Genomic DNA, 18,567 nt, shown 5'->3' on the forward strand with positions numbered 1-18,567 from the left:
AACCTAATCTGAGAAAGAAACACCTACTGAAAGAATTTACACACAAAAATAAAGAACACAAAAGAAGAATAGAAGCGTTATTCTAATCAAAATATTTTATCACATACCCGACTGCACATCCGCACTGTACACTGTCCTAGCCTGCACTAATTCAAACACAGCTCACGCACACATCATTGGAAAACCATTCAACCATGACTGGAAAATAATTAAATTACATATCTTACCCAACTCACATATAGCAATTAACTCTAGTTCAGTGCTGGTAACGCTGTACGCATCCCCTTGGTAACAAGGGAAGCCCCTCTAAAAAAAGAGTGACCAATACCCATAAGGCCATATTAATACATACTTCCGACTTCCGTATGCGCGCGCATACGCCGCCATATGCATCATTCCTTACTCAGCGAGCAGTGGGACTGGTCGTGTTTTTGTACGCTCTGGCTGTGTTCAGCCATCTGTCTCTTCGTCTACGGACTTGGTCACTTACCTCTTGGTATCTTCTTGCTTGTCTTATCGTCTCTTCATGTTGAGGTGAGATCTTTCTGTTTTTGCTTGTGTTTGTGGGCGTTTTTGACCTTAAATTGAACTTGTGAAATTTTCTTGTTTACAAAATTTTTCGTGAGTTGTTTTTGGTCATGGCGGTTAACGCCAAGAAGCGGCAGTTGTCTAAATGAGTAACTGCTGGTTCTCCGCCGACAAAGTAAACACCTGGGAAAGCAAAGGCTTCCGGACAGGCTTGTGTTTCGGTTCATGTACTGTCTTTGCAAAAAATACCGATGATTTGGTCGTCATGCCTCCTACTCCGTTTTTGACGGCTAAACCCTTAGACAAGGTTTCTCCTGTGGATAAGCCCGCTTAGGCTTCCTTGGTTTATGTGTTTCCCGGTCGTGCGTCTGCGGACGTGGCGACATTGTTGCTCTCTTTAAGTTCACAGGTTTCTTCCTTGGCGGGGGATATCGCTTCCACGCGGGCGGAGATGCGTTCGCTGCCGGTGTGACGGGGGTTTCGTCTCTTGCCAACGTTCGCCTGCGCCGTCTGCTACTGTGTCTCAGGCTGATGTTCATGCGGAATGGGATGATGGGACCACGCCTTCGCTTGTGGCCTGTGTTCCGGTTCCCGGTGGTTCACACCAGTTTAAAGGTATGTTTTCTACCCAAGTACCCGGGTTCTCCGGGGAAAGGGTAGAGCGTCTCCAAGAGAAAGTAACTCCGGGCTCTGGCTTTGTGGGTGAAAGTTCCGAAGCTGAGGCTGGCTCTGACTGCATTGGCAGCAGGTCGGTGGCGGTTAGGAACCTTGGAGAGCGAACGGAAGATTTGCGCAACCAACCGCTTCTTTAGATTGTGGTACGGGTGTGCGTCTTTCGCTTCCGCCCGGGGGGCAGGAAGAGAACAGTATAGCTGGCTCTTTGTTTGACTATGGGAGTCAAGCAGGGGGTCAGCTTCCGGAGGGCACGGGAGTGCCAGTCGGCTGTTCAGAAGACGGTGCTTCCGCAGGGGTGGTTGCACTGAATTCAAATTGCCGTTTAGGCTGTCAAGTGCAGTGGCACTGGGGGCTTAAGCGGCTTCAAGGTACATTAGGATCTTCTGGTGCATGTTTAGGCATCCGGTTGGTTCTGATATTTGCCAATCCGTGGCCGATTTTGCTAACGCTTTTGCGGCTGTGGCTTCCGGTTTCAGGATGGTTTGGCCTTCTGCCGTTAACACTGGGGTGTTGGTAGTTGGCGCTCATCAGTCTTCGGCTTTCGGTTCCGTTGTTGCGGTTCCTCTGCTGTTACTCAGGCTAAATGCACTTCCTTTTCCAGGCTTTCAGCTGGTATGAGGCAGGTGGATGGAATATCCTTTCGGAGTTCCGGCTTTTGGGTAATTTGTTCCGAACCTTTCCCTTTTGGCAAGTGTTGCTTTTTCGGGATTGGTTCCGGCTCTCATCCTTTTGTAGATGGTTAGAATACCACTGTACAGGATGATGAGGATTTGGAAGACAGATGGAGACGCCTCTTTGTTGTCTTTCAGTGAAGCTGCCATCTTTGTTTACATGGATGGCAGAGGTTACTACGCGCTTTTTCCCTGTAGGGTTAGCGGTAGCATTGTCATCTGCCTTTTCTCCTCCATCTTTTTTGGCGTGTCTTGCTCCTTCTTAGGATCAATTTGCGAACTCAATCGATGCTTTTCCCCCATCTCTGCCTTTGTTGGCATCTCAGGGGGAAGCTCATACTTCAGCTTTGCCGCGTTTTGCGCATTTTCAGCTGACCTGAGCCTTTTAAGGGAATCTTAGAACGTTATGTTCTTGGATTCTCTGTTGGGGTCGTTTGGGCTTGTGAAATTTGTTTTTTCACAATTGAGGCTCCTTTGTTACCACTTCCTTTGTGGGCAACGCTCGGCTTTGCTCCTGCGGTGGCGGGGCTTTAGCTTGCGTCATCTGCTCAAGCAGCGCGTCACGCGCTGATCGCTATCCGTAGGCTTCGGTTTACTCCAAGCTTAAGAACGTAGTTTATTCGTTTGCTTTTTCTACGGAACCGCCACCGGGTTCCCCGGAATTGGCGAACATCCGTCTGGATGTTAATAGCAAGGAGTGACTGTCTCTCTGTCAGAGCAAGGATCTCCTGGCTATGTTTCTTTATGGCCGCACTCCTTTACTTTTACCGCTTTTTACAAATCTCGTTTCTGCGCTCTCTCGTGCGCGGTTACGTCCTATCTGGATATTTTTGTGTTCCGTCAGGACGCGGATACGAAGGATGTAGCTTTGCTTTTAGCCTGGGTGTAGGTCTCTTTCAAAAAGGTTTGTTCTTTTGGCGAGACTTTATCTCTTCTTTTCTTGAAGGTTCCTCTTTGTGAGTTCGCTTTTATGCACAGGGATTCTTCTCTATCTTAAAAGCTCACTGCAGAAGGAAAGCGCACGGCAGGCCTTGGCTTTTTATTGTTTTCAAATAAAGGCTTCAGGCTCGCCGTTCTCGACTTTATCTTTTGTCGCCTTACCCTCGCGTTCGTGGCAGGGTTCTGTGTCTAATATCCACCTTTCTTCCCCCTGAGGCAAGTTAGCGGTGGGTGTTGGTAGGCACACAAAAGCACGCTTTCTTTCACACTTGTGGCAGTTATGTCAACTGGAAGTTAGTTCTCGGCATCACTCTTCTTTCGCCTTTGCGTTTAACACAGCGGCTGGGGGGGATTAGGTTTCCCTCTTTGTGGGGGGAGACACGGGGGCCTCCCTTTTTGGTTCTCTTTCATGGTTCGTTTGGTATTTCAGAGCTTCAGGGTTCTGATCTTTTTTCTAAGTCATGCGTTTGTTGAGCCGTTTTTGGATCTCTTGGAGATTGTGCAAGCGGCCCTTGATAGAAGTCCTTTGCTCCAGGTGTAACTGGGAGTGCAGGGCTGGAGCACATTAGATGTCTAAGGCTTCTCAGCTTTTATAGGACCCTTTGTGGTCTGTTGGGTGTTAAGCAATAGAACAAAGGGTTGGAACATGTGTTGTTTAAGGCAGACAACTCCACAGGGGGCTTTTCTCATCAAGAAAAGGGGGTCTCTCACTCCCTATCGCTTCCTCACGGATCATGAGAGGTTTTGGTGGTTTTACCATCACGAGATCTTTTTAGCAGCGAGGTACCTTCATGAGAGTCTCTATGACTGGGCGGACTCTCTAAGTCTGTCGGCCAAATGGCCACTTGGAGCAGACTCTCTTTGACCACGTGTTTTTGTTCCTTCGGGGGAATGGGAGAAATTTCTATTAATGAGTTTTTGCCTTTTGGTACTATCGCCTTTTGCTTATCTTCGTCGCCCGACTGCCGGGCATAAAAAATTTTTTACTCTTGTTTTACTTTGAGCGGCCTGCTGGTCGCACAGTTTGGGCCCGTTCTTTTTGGGTTGCCAGACCTCGTTAGGCTGGCAAGAGGGCTCCGGTTTTGCTCACACTCGTTTCTCACGGGTGTCTACTGTAGGATATTTTTGAGTTGCTCGGGCTCTTCTGCCCGTCAACTCTGGACTGGTACTTGTCTTGTTGTCTGGCGTGGAACAGATGGCTTATGTTTTAACGGATAGAACTCCTCTTCTCTCAGTACAATGAAGGTGGCGAGCCACCTATTTTGGCTTTCCGTTCTTTTTCTCTCACGTCTTTGTTTAAGACATTATGTGATATCAGTTTTACTGAGACAGCTCGGTGCTAATTTTTCTCTTGGTGGCGTTTTAGCCAGCAAGTTTAAGGGGGCCTACGTTAGGCTTGCTGAAAGCTGATCTTCAGTCCTTTCTTGGACTTTGCTCCTAGTTTTAGGGTTTTTGTGATTGGATTCTTTGACTCTTTTACTTAACTAGCCTTGCTGATCAACACGGAAATCGGCCATGCTTACTCGGGTAGCTTCTGTGAGAAGTGGGAGTAAGTGTTTTTCTGTTATTTTGCTATAGACAGATTTTCGGAGAAAGACTGATCTATGGCACTGAGGTTTCTTTTGGGTTTTCTGGCATATAAGCGGAATCTGGAGTTACCAACTTTGATTCACCGTTCAAATCTTAATCACTATTTTGGCTCCCCTAGAGCCATATTGAGCCTTTTGGTCTGTTCGAGTTTTGAAGATTTTTTCTGACTTGCACGGATTGCTTGAGATCATTAAATCTAAGGGCTCTTGTTCTTATCTTTCTGCTTCGTCGCCCTTTAACCTTGAACGGTTATATACGACGTTAAACACTGATTAATTTATATAAAGGAAGAAAGAATGTCTTTCAACTTTGGTAGGGGTAATGACTTGTTGAGGTCAACCTTCCCTAGATGGACTGCCAGTGTTCAGGTATGCCTTCAAGTGGTGGCAGTAGACAGGGGGGGGGGGGGGGGGGGGGGCAGTCAGTCAGTCCTCCCCCTTCGAACAGCAGGACTCTATTTTCCTTTCTTGAGCATTTTTATGGCTCTTGGAGATTCTGATGTACATTTTTGTACGGTTATAGCCCTCCACAGTTTTCCGTTAAGGACTCTGCACACTAGATCGGAATCTCAGGAACTTCTTTTTATCTCACTCGTTATGGTGCGCTTTAAAGACTTCTCGAGGGTAATGTTAGCCAATTGGGTCTCCACCATAGTTAGACAAGTTTATGTATGGTGGCAGAGTCAGGCAGGGGATGTCAGGGCAGTTTTGCCCTTTACTACAGCTAGGCCTCACGGGGCAAGAGATTGGGCTTCCACTCTAGCTGTTCTTCGATTTGGTCTCCTGGCAGAACTGTGTTCTTGAGTCGGCTTGCTGGCTTTATTGAAAGGTTTTTTCATTGGTGTTTATCTCAGAGATGCCTATGCATTGAGATAGGATGTGTTTCTGGGTTACCTGCTCTGTTAGCGGCAGGACAGATTCTTAATTCCTGATTGGGTTAAGTGCCCTCCACCTATAGTAGCAATCTGCTATATGTGAGTTGGGTAAGATATGTAATTTAATTAAAAATTTTAGTAATAAATTTTCATTTGATTAATATACTTACCCAACTCACATCGTTTATTCCCTCCCGCCTCCCCGCTGTGGGGGGTGGATTTCTAAAAAAGGGGAGTGAGTTGGGCTTCGTTTGGAATGATGCATATGGCGGCGTATGCGCGCGCATACGGAAGTCGGAAGTATGTATTAATATGGCCTTATGGGTATTGGTCACTCTTTTTTTAGAGGGGCTTCCCTTGTTACCAAGGGGATGCGTACAGCGTTACCAGCACTGAACTAGAGTTAATTGCTATATGTGAGTTGGGTAAGTATATTAATCAAATGAAAATTTATTACTAAAATTTTTAATTTACGTGCATCCCAAATCTCTTGTCACGAGAGGACACTGAGTCGACACATTCATACCCCATTCATTCCCAACGCTAACGCTTGTGTCAGTGTGTGTGTGTGTTTTATATATTACAGTATTTTGTACTTTCTTCATCCTACCTTTTAATTTGCACAGTCTTAAAAAACATCTGAAAGCAGAGAATCAAAGAGGCATTACGGCAGAGAAGCTTTAAAGCAGTCAGGCATTTGTCTCATGTCTTGTCATCAGACAAGTGTTGAGACCTGTCCAGTGATCTTCATCTTTCATGTAAGATAACGATTGTTCAGGAGATGCTCCATACCTTTTTCCACTACATAATAAAAAATTTGAGTCTCCACAAAACAAAATTGCATTAAGTGTATGGGTGAAAACTTAACTCTCTAGAGTTATTTTCTGGAGTTGAGTACAAGTTGAAAACATCTTACGCGAGTGGTATTTATTTATTTAACTGAGGCGTTTTAACCATACAGATTGATTTTGTTAATAAATACTGTTTCCAAATATACCCTTGGCCTGCAGAGAAAGAATTAGATATAATTGCACATTTTGATTGTCTACATACATTACAAGTACTTGAAAATACATCACTCGCGTAACATGGAAACAAGATACTTCTTCACAATATATGACTTCCTTAACTTTCAGCCTGCATAAAGATGTTTAATGTTTCAGTGCCAAAGGGTATCGTCACTTTTTCAAGACAAACTGTCCAGTCGTCATATGACTGGCATCGCAGTCAGGATTGCCTAAGAGGACTGCATGTCTCTTCCAGTGGCACCATTGAAGACAACGGCATTGGTATGCTACAGGTATGAGTAGGCATTTGTCTTGGGAGAATGCAGAGTGGGTCCACTCTGTGATCAAGTTGCTGTGCGTGCATACTTGAAGGCACCATTGAAGGCTGTAGATTGTGGTATGTGTCCCAGTGGAATTATGCCCTTGCTCCCATGTAAAAGCTTGGGACAGATTTGCGGTGGTACAAATGAATGCTTACCCGAGATCGAGGTATGAGACACACTCGGCTGTTGTGCAGTAGGCCATCTTTCAGTATGAGGTCTTTGAATGTCCTACTCAAAGTTTGCAAATTGAATGTGATCTAACTCTCAGTATCCACCTCAGTTTCTGTCATTTGAAATTGAAATAAAAGCTGATGAAACTATAACAAGGGCGGCAGTTTTGCTTTTTATGATGTTGCAGACTTGAGTGTCTGAGCAGCAGAAAATAACGAACGTACAACTCTTTAGTGCCTTTGAACTAGTTTAAATCAATCAATCAATATGAGGCTTATATCGCGCGTATTCCGTGGGTACAGTTCTAAGCGCAGGGATTTATTTTTATTTTTTAATATTTTTTATGCAATTTATATCGCGCACATATTCAAGGCGCAGGGATTCTTCTTCTTCTTCTTCTGCGTTCGTGGGCTGAAACTCCCACGTACACTACGTGTTTTTTTGCACGAGTGGAATTTTACGTGTATGACCGTTTTTACCCCGCCATTTAGGCAGCCATACGCCGCTTTCGGGGAAAGCATGCTGGGTATTTTCGTGTTTCTATAACCCACCGAACTCTGACATGGATTACAGGATCTTTTTCGTGCGCACTTCGTCTTGTGTTTGTGTGTACACACGGGGGTGTTCGGACACCGATGAGAGTCTGCATACAAAGTTGACTCTGAGAAATAAATCTCTCGCCGAACGTGGGGATGAACTCACGCTGACAGCGGCCAACTGGATACAAATCCAGCGAGGCGCAGGGATTTATTTATGCCGTGTGAGATGGAATTTTTTTTTTACACAATACATCACGCATTCACATCGGCCAGCAGATCGCAGCCATTTCGGCGCATATCCTACTTTTCACGGCCTATTATTCCAAGTCACACGGGTATTTTGGTGGACATTTTTATCTATGCCTATACAATTTTGCCAGGAAAGACCCTTTTGTCAATCGTGGGATCTTTAACGTGCACACCCCAATGTAGTGTACACGAAGGGACCTCGGTTTTTCGTCTCATCCGAAAGACTAGCACTTGAACCCACCACCTAGGTTAGGAAAGGGGGGAGAAAATTGTTAACACCCTGACCCAGGGTCGAACTCCCAACCTCTCGCTTCCGAGCGTAAGTGCGTTACCACTTGGCCACCCAGTCCTAAATGCTTGTTTGATGTGGGCAGGTGGACTTTGCCAACAAGTACCTGGGTGGAGGCGTGCTGGGCCATGGCTGTGTGCAGGAGGAGATCCGGTTCTTGATCTGCCCCGAGATGATCGTCACACGTCTCTTCACAGAGGCCCTGGGAGATCAAGACAGTCTGATCATGACAGGTGTGTATAATCTTACACTGGTCACCAACCTGGAGTGATTTGAAGACTTCATTTGTAGTTTGAGGTGTACAATTACACTTGCCAACCATTATGCATTTGCTTTTGGTCACTTAAAACTTTTTGTGCACCCTCACATGTAAAGACTACATTAGGTGCTGCAAGTTTAGTGCATTTACCCTGTCACACTGTGCATTCTGGCTATGATTCTGTCACGCTGACCATATGATGGGATTTTTTGCGATCTAATAGCCCGCCTCACGAATAGATCCTGTTCAAAGTTCTCTGTGAAGGTGGTCCTTCATTGAGCCTGAAGTCGACTTCGGGAAGACTTCGCAAAGTCTTTTTTACGGAAAACAGCGCTAAAGCTCAGTGCGGCCAGTTTCGCGAAGTATACTTCACGTAGTCGACTTCGCCCACGTAATTTGAGGCTTTAGCATGGCATGGTGTGCTGCCATATTTACCTCTTGACAAATCACTGTGCGGTCATGCAGACAACACATTTCTAACCCACAGTCTGGTATGCCAATAGTGCCAAGATGATCTTTTAAGGTCAGTCTAGGCTGTCAGTAGTTTTGTAATCCTGATTTTATTCATTGGTAGGTCATTTAGATACATTTCATTGTTGTTGTTACAGGTTGTGAGCAGTTCAGCAAGTACAATGGCTATGCTGATTCATTTCGATTCCAGGGAAATTTTCAGGACGAAACTCCAAGGTCTGTTGCAGATGTCATTTTGTCTTGGGTTTCTTTATTTGGGAGTGTGTTTCCATGGGACTGTAGAGAGAGAGAGAGTGTGTGTGTGTGTGTGTGTGTGTGTGTGTGTGTGTGTGTGTGTGTGTGTTGGGTCTGTGTAGGACTTCTAAAATTACTGGAGACAAGTCTTTCAGTGAAGTCTTCATGTAATGTACAGTGGAGTCTGGGTACAACAAATCTCAAGGGAGATACATTTTAGTTTGTTATATCAGCAATTCGCTGTAGAGTTTTCAACCCTAAATGGCCTTAAGACAAGTTTTGCCACTCACCTTCAAATGATCGTCCCATCGATCTTTCCTTGGAGAGTACAATCTCTGCATGTTTTCAACAGCTTCATAATATAATCCATAGAGAGAGGCATAGTTCAAATGTTCACTTTACTGTAACAATTTTAGAAGTAAAATTTAAAAAGTCGTGTAAAAGCATGTACATGTACATTCTGATCAATCTCCGTGTCCTTCAAAAAAGACACTGCACACACTGACACTGCCGCGACACACGTACTAAGCTGTTTTGAAAAAGCACAGAATGTTTGTCTGACGCTGCTCAGAACTGGCACACTTCTCCACTGTACACTCCAATTTGGAGATCATAGGAGATGTCACAGACATCACTGCACTTTGCCTGCAAGTAGCGACGTAGGGTATTGGCAGCAACACGTGCTTCTGTGGCAGTTGGTGTTGGGAGCGGTTCTGGGTCAACACAGCGGCTGTGGCTGTTCCGTGCACCTCCCGCTGTTTGTGCTCATCACGCGATGTGCACTTGTGTTTGTGTATTTTTGTGTATTTTTGTCTTTGGAGACAATTATTGACATCAGTTCGTTGTAGCCTTGTGACTTTTAGAGACAAAACGGCTCTGGGGCGATGAAAACGTGTTTGTTAAAAGAGGGGTTCGTTATGCAAATGAGTTCAAAAGGTTCGATGTAGCCGGAAAGTAACAAGTAAGAAATAGAAGGCTGTCTGCCGGGAAATCAATGGCAGTTTGTTAAAAGAGGGATTTCTTTATACCCAGGTTCGTTATAGCTGGATTCCACTGTATACTCATGAAATGGCTGACATAACTTGTGATGTTTGCGCATACAAGTATTTTTTTTTTTTTTTAACTTTCACATCTGTTCTTTACCATGTGTTTGTGATTTAAATTAAGGCCCTCACCTTTGTATTTACTTTCCTACTGTTTTATTTTGATTAAGATGGGTGCTTCAATTTTATTTGTGACTGAATAACAGTGTTGGTAATACCATAGACCAAATAGCCTGGATAAATGGTCTATGGTAAAACTAATCTGTGTTTGAGAGAAATCACTACTCTCACAGATAAATTGGTTTCATGAAAATTTCATCTTTTTTGGGCTGCTTTCTGAAATGTACTCGTAATAATGCATTGAATTACATATCTTATCCCAACTCACATATAGCAATTAACCCTAGTTCAGTGCTGATAACGCTGTACGCGTCCCCTTGGTAACCAAGGGAGACCACTCTAAAAAAGAAAGTGATCCATCCCATAATGCCCGACTATCAACAGTCAGACATCCGTATGCGTGCGCATACGCCGCCATCTTATCATTCCACTCTCAGCGAGCGACGTGTCTGGTCGCGTTTTGTTGTACGCTCCGGCTGTGTTCAGCCTTGGTCTTTGTTTCCTGACTTTGACTTCGCCCCTTGGTCTGCCGCCGAGCTTTGTCAATACCCTGGCTGTTTTTGGGTGAGAGATTTCTTGTTTTATGTAACTTTGGTGACGTTTCTGTCGCACGTTGTGAACTCGTAAAATTTTTCAGTTCGAAAATTTTTTGTGAGTTCGCTTTGACATGGCGGAGTGCGCCAATAATAGGACTAGTTCGAGACAGGCTGCTGCTTCAGCTTCTCCGGCTGCTAGTTCTTCTTCCTCTAAGAGAAGTTCTTCGTCTAGAAGAAAGAGTGATGGAATTTCCGCCACTTCTCAGATAGAACCGGGAAATGTAGGATGTGATGTTGATGTTGTTGTTGACAAGCCTTCGTCCGCCATTTTGTCCGCGAAGAAGGACAAGGTCACACGTAGTGAAAAGGATAAGGATGTTGTTAAACCGGTTGTTTCGTCGGGGGCCCCTGGTGATTCAGGTGTGTCTCCCGCCGATATTGCGTCATTGCTTTTGACTTTAAGTACACAGGTTTCTACTTTGGCGGCCGATTTGTCGTCGACGAAAGCAGAGATTCGCGCACTTCCGGCTGGCGTCTTCGATGTATCTTCCTTGGGTAGAGTCAGGTCTTCACCGACTCCTTCCACTTCCGGTTTCGCTTCAGCTCCTGCTGCGACTTCCGCTGTGGCTGCTCCTATCGTGGTTCGGGCGGAAGTACATGCGTCTCAGCATGCTGATGGACGGCTGGTGTCCCTTCTGCATGGGCCGGTGCGCTCTAAAGGTATGTCTAGCCCTCAAGTTACCAGGTTCTCTGGTGACGAGGGTTTGCGATCACAGGAGAGAGTAAGCCACATGCGTGGTGAAAGCCCTCCTGCAATTTCTGGCCAATGGCATCGCGCCGATCCAGCAGTTGCAGGGAGCCCTGTGAATCGTAAGAACGCTGCATATACCTCTGATTCAGTGTCGGGTATGCCGGTTCTATTTCCGTCCGGGGGGACGGATGGTGGGCGTGACTCCGAGGACTTTGCAAGTCTCTCTGGCGTTGGCCCACCTGGCTGTGATAGCGACCAGGAAGGAGGGTTGGAGGAGGGCAATGCCACGGCTGTGGATGACACCCTTCTCAACCTGCCGTTGAAGCTGTCGAGCGCGGTGGCTCAGGCAGCGGAGACGGCTTCCAAATACTTTCCGGAAGGGGTGGTGAGAAGCAAGGAGAGACTTCTGCCACCCAGGTCGGCTTTTGACGATTTCCGGTCTGCCAAGAATGATTCTGGTCAGTTCCGGTTTAAAGAGTCTTCTTCAGTTGCCTATGTTATGGCAAAGGTTTTCAAGGGAAGGAACGGACCGGAGGTGCTGTTGTTGTCGCAACGTGGTGATGCACCCGAGGACGTTCTCCCGTGGTTGGCCAAGGCGGGGGATCGGGCTGTTTCTGGTATTCAGAAGTGGAGGCTCGTTCCCCGGTCTGTTAAGCTGATTGAGCATTTCGCGTTACCTACGGCTGTGTTGCCGGTGACGCCTGAGCTTGCTTCGCTGCGTGAAGTCGGTTATGGTTCTAACACTGTGATTCCGTGTACCGAGTCTTCGATGACGACTCTTGAAGATGCAGCGAGGTCGTTGCTTGAGCTGACGTCAGTGTCAGAGTCTCTGCAACGGTCTCTTTCGAGGTCGATTGCGACCTCTCTGGACCCCTTTGAATTCAGGTTCGACGCTTCGGCGCTTGACGTGTCTACCCTTCTGGCCACTTTGGCCAAGGTGACAAGGGAGCAGATGTCGATTTCAGCCAACCTTTATGCACATGCAGTGCACTCAAGAAGGTCGGCGTTTTTAGCGGGATCGAGGATTTGTGATAAGTCCACGATTGAGGCCTTGAAAGTGTCCCCGTTTTTAGAGGGATCGCTGTTGGGTCAGGCCTCTTTGGATGCTCTCCAGAAGGAGACAGCGGACGCGAGGGACCTCGCTATAGCCCGCATTGCCTTTCAGGGTTTGCCTAAGGCCCAGGGCAAACCTCAGTTTCAGTCTCAGTCACGGACTCAGACGCAGTCTACGGCCAAACCTCAGACATCCTCGTCTGGTGGTGGCGGCAAGGCACAGAAACAGTCGTTCTCTTCAGGGGGTAGAGGTCGCGGTGCGCCCTACCCCAAGAGGGGTCAATCCTTTGGTGGTTCTAGGGGGTCGGGGCGCAAGCCCCACCCCCAATGAAACTCCCCCGAACAGGCCTTCCCGGTAGCTCCCGCACTAGTTGTGGCGGGCGGCCCGTCCAGGGCCCTCTCTTCCTGGCTGCAGCTAGTGGACAGCAAGTGGGTTACCGGGATTGTTCGTTCGGGGTTCAGGCTTCTCTGGTCAGGGGAAAAAGCACCTCTGACCAGGATAATCCCGCTTTGCAAACCCCCCAGGGATCCGGAGGCGAGAGCCGCGGTGCAGGGGGAGGTGTTAGCCCTTCTCTCGAAAGGGGCGATAGAAGAGGTCTTGGACTTACGGTCCCCGGGGTTTTACGGCAGACTGTTAGTTGTACCGAAAGCCTCGGGGGCTTGGAGACCAGTTCTCGACCTGTCAACTCTGAACATGTATCTCCGGACGGTGAAGTTCACTATGGAGACGCCGGCCTCTGTGCGAGAGGCGCTTCGTCCGAGCGATTGGGCTACCTCAGTGGACCTTACGGACGCATACTTCCACGTCTTGATGCACGTGACGGACAGGAAGTGGTTGCGCTTCCGCTGGGGAGCCAAGGCCTACCAGTTCAGGGCACTGCCGTTCGGCCTATCTCTCGCGCCTTGGATATTTACCATCGTGGTGCGTCAGCTCTGCGCTCTTGTGCGCAAGGAGGGCGTGCGTCTGCGAGCTTATTTGGACGATTGGCTTATCCTACATCAGGACAGAGAGTTGTGCCACGTCCATACTCGCATGGTGCTCAGTCAGGCTGCCCAGCTCGGGTTCTCTGTGAACCTGGGCAAATCAGAACTGGTTCCATCCCAGACGTTCACTTACTTGGGGATGGAGTTCGATACGCTCAGTTGGTCTGTCCGCCCGTCTCAGAAGAGGGTGGCCAAACTTCAAGACTTGCTCCGTGCGCTTCACGGAGAGAATCTGGCCAGTGTACGGGTTCTGACATCAGTACTTGGCCAGATGGAGTCTATGGCTACTCTTATCCCACTGGGCAGGGTACACAAGAGGCCGTTTCAGGCAGCTCTTCAGGCCCGGTGGGATCAGTCAACCCAGGGGTGGGACACCCAGATTTCTCTGGGAGACTGGTTTTTCGAGACCACGCAGGTCTGGCTTCTTCCCTGGGTCTCACAGGGAGTCCCGATAGTGCGCCCGGCGCCAGAGAACGAGCTGTTTACCGATGCTTCTCTGACGGGGTGGGGAGCGCACCTGGGGGAGCATGTGGCGTCGGGGGAATGGAACCGGTCTCTTCCCATGCGCCATATCAATGCTCTGGAGTTGGAGGCTGTTTCCTTGGCCCTCCAAGCTTTTCTGCCGTTCGTTCAGAACAGTCATGTCAGGTTGCACACCGACAACAGGACGGTCGCGGCTTACGTGAACAGGCAGGGCGGAACGAGATCCCTCAGCCTATCAGACAGTGCGTGCCTCATTCTAAAGTGGTGCGCTTCGCATCATATTCTGCTGTCAGCCATCTTTCTGAAGGGCAGCTTGAACGTCCTTGCAGATGCGCTGAGCAGGGGGGACAAGGTGGTCCATTCAGAGTGGACACTGTCGCACCAATCCCTACACCGTCTTTGGGAGCAGATAGAGAAGCCTCAAATCGATTTGTTCGCAACTCGGTATTCAGCGAGGCTGCCTCTGTTTGTATCCCCCTTCCCGGATCCTCTGGCGTGGGGCGTGAATGCGCTAGAACTGGATTGGACAGGGCTGACAGCTTACGCCTTCCCTCCGTTTTGCTTGTTGGGCAAAGTTCTCAGGAAGGTCGACCTGGAAAAGCCAGCGCTGGTTCTGGTTGCCCCACTTTGGCCAAGCCAGCACTGGTTCCCGGACTTGCTGCGACTGGCGGTTCGACCGCCTATCCCCATCGCAGTAAGAAAGGGAGAACTTCTTCAACCCAGGTCGGGAATCCCTCACGAGAACCCTCAGGCCCTCAACCTTCAAGGGTGGATTCTGTCAGAAGCGCTATGCTTAAGGCAGGCGCCTCTTCTGCCACTGTAGATTTTGTGAAGCATGCTCATAGGAAGTCAACCAGTTCGGTCTACTCGTCTCACTGGGCCTCCTGGGTGAAATGGTGTGGTCTTAACAGGGTTAAACCTTTGGCACCGAGGTCCATGCAGGTGGCAAATCATTTAGCCTGGCTAGCTGGACAGGGGGGGTCAGCGTCTTCCCTTCGTGTTAGAAGGTCCGCGATTTCGTCAACACTTAGGCAGCTGGGACATAAGATTACTCTTGATGGGGTTGTCGCTAGCGTTATTAAGGGTGCTGCCCTTAAAGCCGCGCGCGTGAAGTCTCCGCTCCCTGCTTGGGATTTGATGCTTGTGTTGAGATTTTTGGCTTCTAACGAGTTTGAACCGTTACAGTCATCTAGTTTGGCTAACTTGACGCGCAAGGCGGTTTTTCTAACTTTGCTCGCGACGTCGCGTAGAGGGAGTGAGGTTCATGCTTTATCCGGCTTAGCTAAAGATATTGCAACCGAAAAAGATGGTTCCATATCTCTTAAATTCAGGCCTGATTTCTTAGCTAAAAATCAAAAACCAGGTCATATGTCTCCTGTCGTTAACATTCCTGCCTTGAGCAACATCCTTGCTCCTGGAGATCTTGACATAGTTAACTGTCCGGTCAGAACGCTCAGCGTTTACCTGTCTCGAACTAGGTTCATTCGTTCAGAAAATCAAAAGTTGCTTTTTATCTCTCCCAATACAGCAAGGGGCAAAGATATTGCTAAGGTGACTTTGGCTAAGTGGGTATCCACGTTAATCAGGCAAGCTTACGCCTGGTGGCATACTCAGTCCGGAGAGGTTAGGGCAGTACTTCCCCTGACCTCGGCAAGAACGCATGAGGCGAGAGCATGGGCCTCCTCTGTGGCAGTGCTCCGTTCAGGCTGTCTGGCTGACGTTTTGGAGGCGGCCTATTGGAAATCGGAGGATGTCTTCATGAATTATTATCTGAGAGACATCTCCTCCCTGCGACAAGATGGCAGTTTTGCACTACCTTCTATGGTGGCAGCAGGACAAGCTCTTCTACGTTGATGTTTGGTGAGTACCCGCCACCTATAGTAGCAATCTGCTATTTGTGAGTTGGGTATGGATATGTAATTTAATTAAAAATTTTAAGAGTAAATTTTCATTTAATTAATATACTTACCCAACTCACAACGTTTATTCCCTCCCACCTCCCCGCTGTGGTTGGTACTGGGGTCTAAAAAAGAGTGAGTTGGGCTTCGTTTTGGAATGATAAGATGGCGGCGTATGCGCACGCATACGGATGTCTGACTGTTGATAGTCGGGCATTATGGGATGGATCACTTTCTTTTTTAGAGTGGTCTCCCTTGGTTACCAAGGGGACGCGTACAGCGTTACCAGCACTGAACTAGAGTTAATTGCTATTTGTGAGTTGGGTAAGTATATTAATTAAATGAAAATTTACTCTTAAAATTTTTAATTACATATCTTATCCCAACTCACATATAGCAATTAACCCTAGTTCAGTGCTGATAACGCTGTGTTGGTAACAAGGAAGATGCCTCTAAAAAAAAGAGTGACCCACGGTCACGCGTTCCGCACGAAAACCCGCAAGCACTTCAGCTTCATGGGTGGATACTGTCAGAGGCTCTCTGCTCCGTGCAGGGGCCTCAGCCTCCACTTTGAAATTTGTGCAGTAGGCTCACAGAGATTCGACCAGCTCTGTGTACTCTTCACACTGGTCTTTCCTGGACAAAATGGTGTTTGGAGAATAGGGTTGATCCCCTTTCCTGGACAAAATGGTGTTTGGAGAATAGGGTTGATCCCCTGTCTCCTAGGTCCATGCAAGTAGCCAACCACCTGGCTTGGCTAGCCGAACAGGGTGGTTCTCCTTCTTCCCTTCGGGTGAGGAGATCAGCGATCTCTTCCACTCTCAGGCAGTTGGGCCATAAGATTAATCTTAGTGGTGTTATTGCTAGCGTCCTTAAGGGCGCTTCCCTTGATGCAGCACGATCTAAGTCACAGCTCCCGGCCTGGGACTTGTTTCTGGTTTTACGTTTTCTCGCTTCTGGGGAGTTTGAACCTCTCCACGCGGCCAGTTTGTCTAATCTGATGCGTAAGACACTGCTCCTAGTTTTGCTTGCTACCTCTAGACGTGGTAGTGAGGTACAAGCGCTGTCCGGTCTTCCTAGGGATATTTCTTTTGAAAAAGATGGCTCTATCTCTCTCAAATTTAGTCCAGATTTCCTTGCTTAAAACCAGAAACCTGGTCAAACATCCCCTCTTATCCGCATCCCCTCCCTGAGCAATGTGCTTGCTCCCGGAGATCATGACTTGTTTAACTGTCTGGTTAGGGCCCTCAGCAGCTACCTGGCCCGTACCTTGCCTATTTGTTCTGAAAGTCAAAAACTACTCTTTATCTCCCTCAACTCGGCTCGGGGTAAAGACATTTCACGACTCACCTTGGCCAAATGGGTAGCCATACTGATTCGGCAGGCCTATCTTTGGTGGCAAGGCCAGTCAGGTGACAATCAGGCAGTCCTGCCTCTTACTGCGGCCAGAGATCATGAGGCTCGAGCCTGGGCCTCGTCACTAGCAGTCCTCCGCTCCGGGCGCCTCTCAGAGGTCCTGGAGTCAGCCTACTGGCGCTCAGAGGACATTTTTATCAATTACTACCTCAGAGATGTCGCGTTCCCGCGACAGGACGGCAGTTCCGCTCTACCAGCTATGGTAGCGGCAGGACAAGTTCTTCGTTCTTGATATTGTGAGTATCCCTCCTCCTACAGTAACAATCTGCTATATGTGAGTTGGGATAAGATGTAATTTAATCAAAAATTTTAATAATAAATTTTCATTTGATTAATATACTTACCCAACTCACATTGTTTATTCCCTCCCGCATCCCCGCTTTTGGGGGGTTCTATCTATCTAAAAAAGAAGTGTTGGGCTTCGGTTAGAATGACTTGTAAATGGCGGTGTATGCGCGCGCATACGGAAGGCAGCCTCGATCTCGGTCTGGCCTTGTCCCTGTTATGGGTCAGGGTCACTCTTTTTTTAGAGGCGTCTTCCTTGTTACTAAGGGGACGCGTACAGCGTTACCAGCACTGAACTAGGGTTAATTGCTATATGTGAGTTGGGTAAGTATATTAATCAAATGAAAATTTATTATTAAAATTTTTGATTTCTAGACTGTCACACAATGGCTGAAAATTATGATGTTACAGAGACAAGTTGGGGCGCTTGTGCTGTGAGGTGGTAGCCATTGATGCCATGGTGTTCCGAAGCGACTACAACAAGCAGTTCAAGACAAATTCTGTTCTGCGTGAGCTGAACAAGGTAGCTTATCTTTCTGGCACAGTTACCTGTGAAGATTCACGCACAAGCACACATGTGCAGATGCTGGCTATCACGCCAGCACTTATTCACACATGCATGGACAAACAAGAGACGCAACAGACAATAGTGACTGATTTGAAAATGACTGTATTGTTTCCAAGATGTTCAAAGCTGATTTTTGACCAACAAATCAGGGTTTATATTTTCTGTTTTGACTTTCAAATATGTAGAATTATATTCTGAAAGGTTTACAAGATGTATAGAAATATGGCAGTCGTGGTTCAGGCTTTGCGACTTCCTATTAAACAGCACACAAAATTCAGGGTAAATTTTAACTAATCATATGGCTTTTAACTGGTAATCTGAAAGATTTGCAAGGTTACTGTTTTAACAGTCTCTCTGTGACTGGACTGTTCAACCTGATTTGCAGGCTTACTGTGGATTCCAGTCTGGTGAAAAGGAAGCCGAAAAATCTGCTGTGTGTACGGGCAACTGGGGATGCGGTGCCTTTGGTGGGGACAAACAGCTCAAATGTGAGTTACCGTAACTGATCTGTGAGGGTTTTAGAGTGATGGTTATCATTGGAGGAGTTTATTGTTATCTATTGTCGCAGAAACATTTTTTGTGTAATCATACCTTTTACATTTCTTTTAAAA

General features: G+C 47.4%; 1 protein-coding gene across 2 annotated transcripts in view; it reads left to right on the forward strand.

Annotated features, from left to right (window-relative positions):
• LOC138959128 (poly(ADP-ribose) glycohydrolase-like) overlaps positions 1–18,567 on the forward strand; it is a 46,266-nt gene that overhangs the window by 13,034 nt on the left and 14,665 nt on the right. For both annotated transcript variants that reach the window (XM_070330487.1, XM_070330488.1), the window contains exons 14-18: positions 6,441–6,577; positions 7,941–8,088; positions 8,723–8,801; positions 17,800–17,911; positions 18,342–18,444. In XM_070330487.1, coding sequence (XP_070186588.1) covers positions 6,441–6,577; positions 7,941–8,088; positions 8,723–8,801; positions 17,800–17,911; positions 18,342–18,444 — 579 coding nt within the window. The remainder of the gene's footprint in view (positions 1–6,440; positions 6,578–7,940; positions 8,089–8,722; positions 8,802–17,799; positions 17,912–18,341; positions 18,445–18,567) is intronic.

The sequence above is a fragment of the Littorina saxatilis genome, linkage group LG2, assembly GCF_037325665.1.
Source record: "Littorina saxatilis isolate snail1 linkage group LG2, US_GU_Lsax_2.0, whole genome shotgun sequence".
Classification (NCBI taxonomy): domain Eukaryota; kingdom Metazoa; phylum Mollusca; class Gastropoda; order Littorinimorpha; family Littorinidae; genus Littorina; species Littorina saxatilis.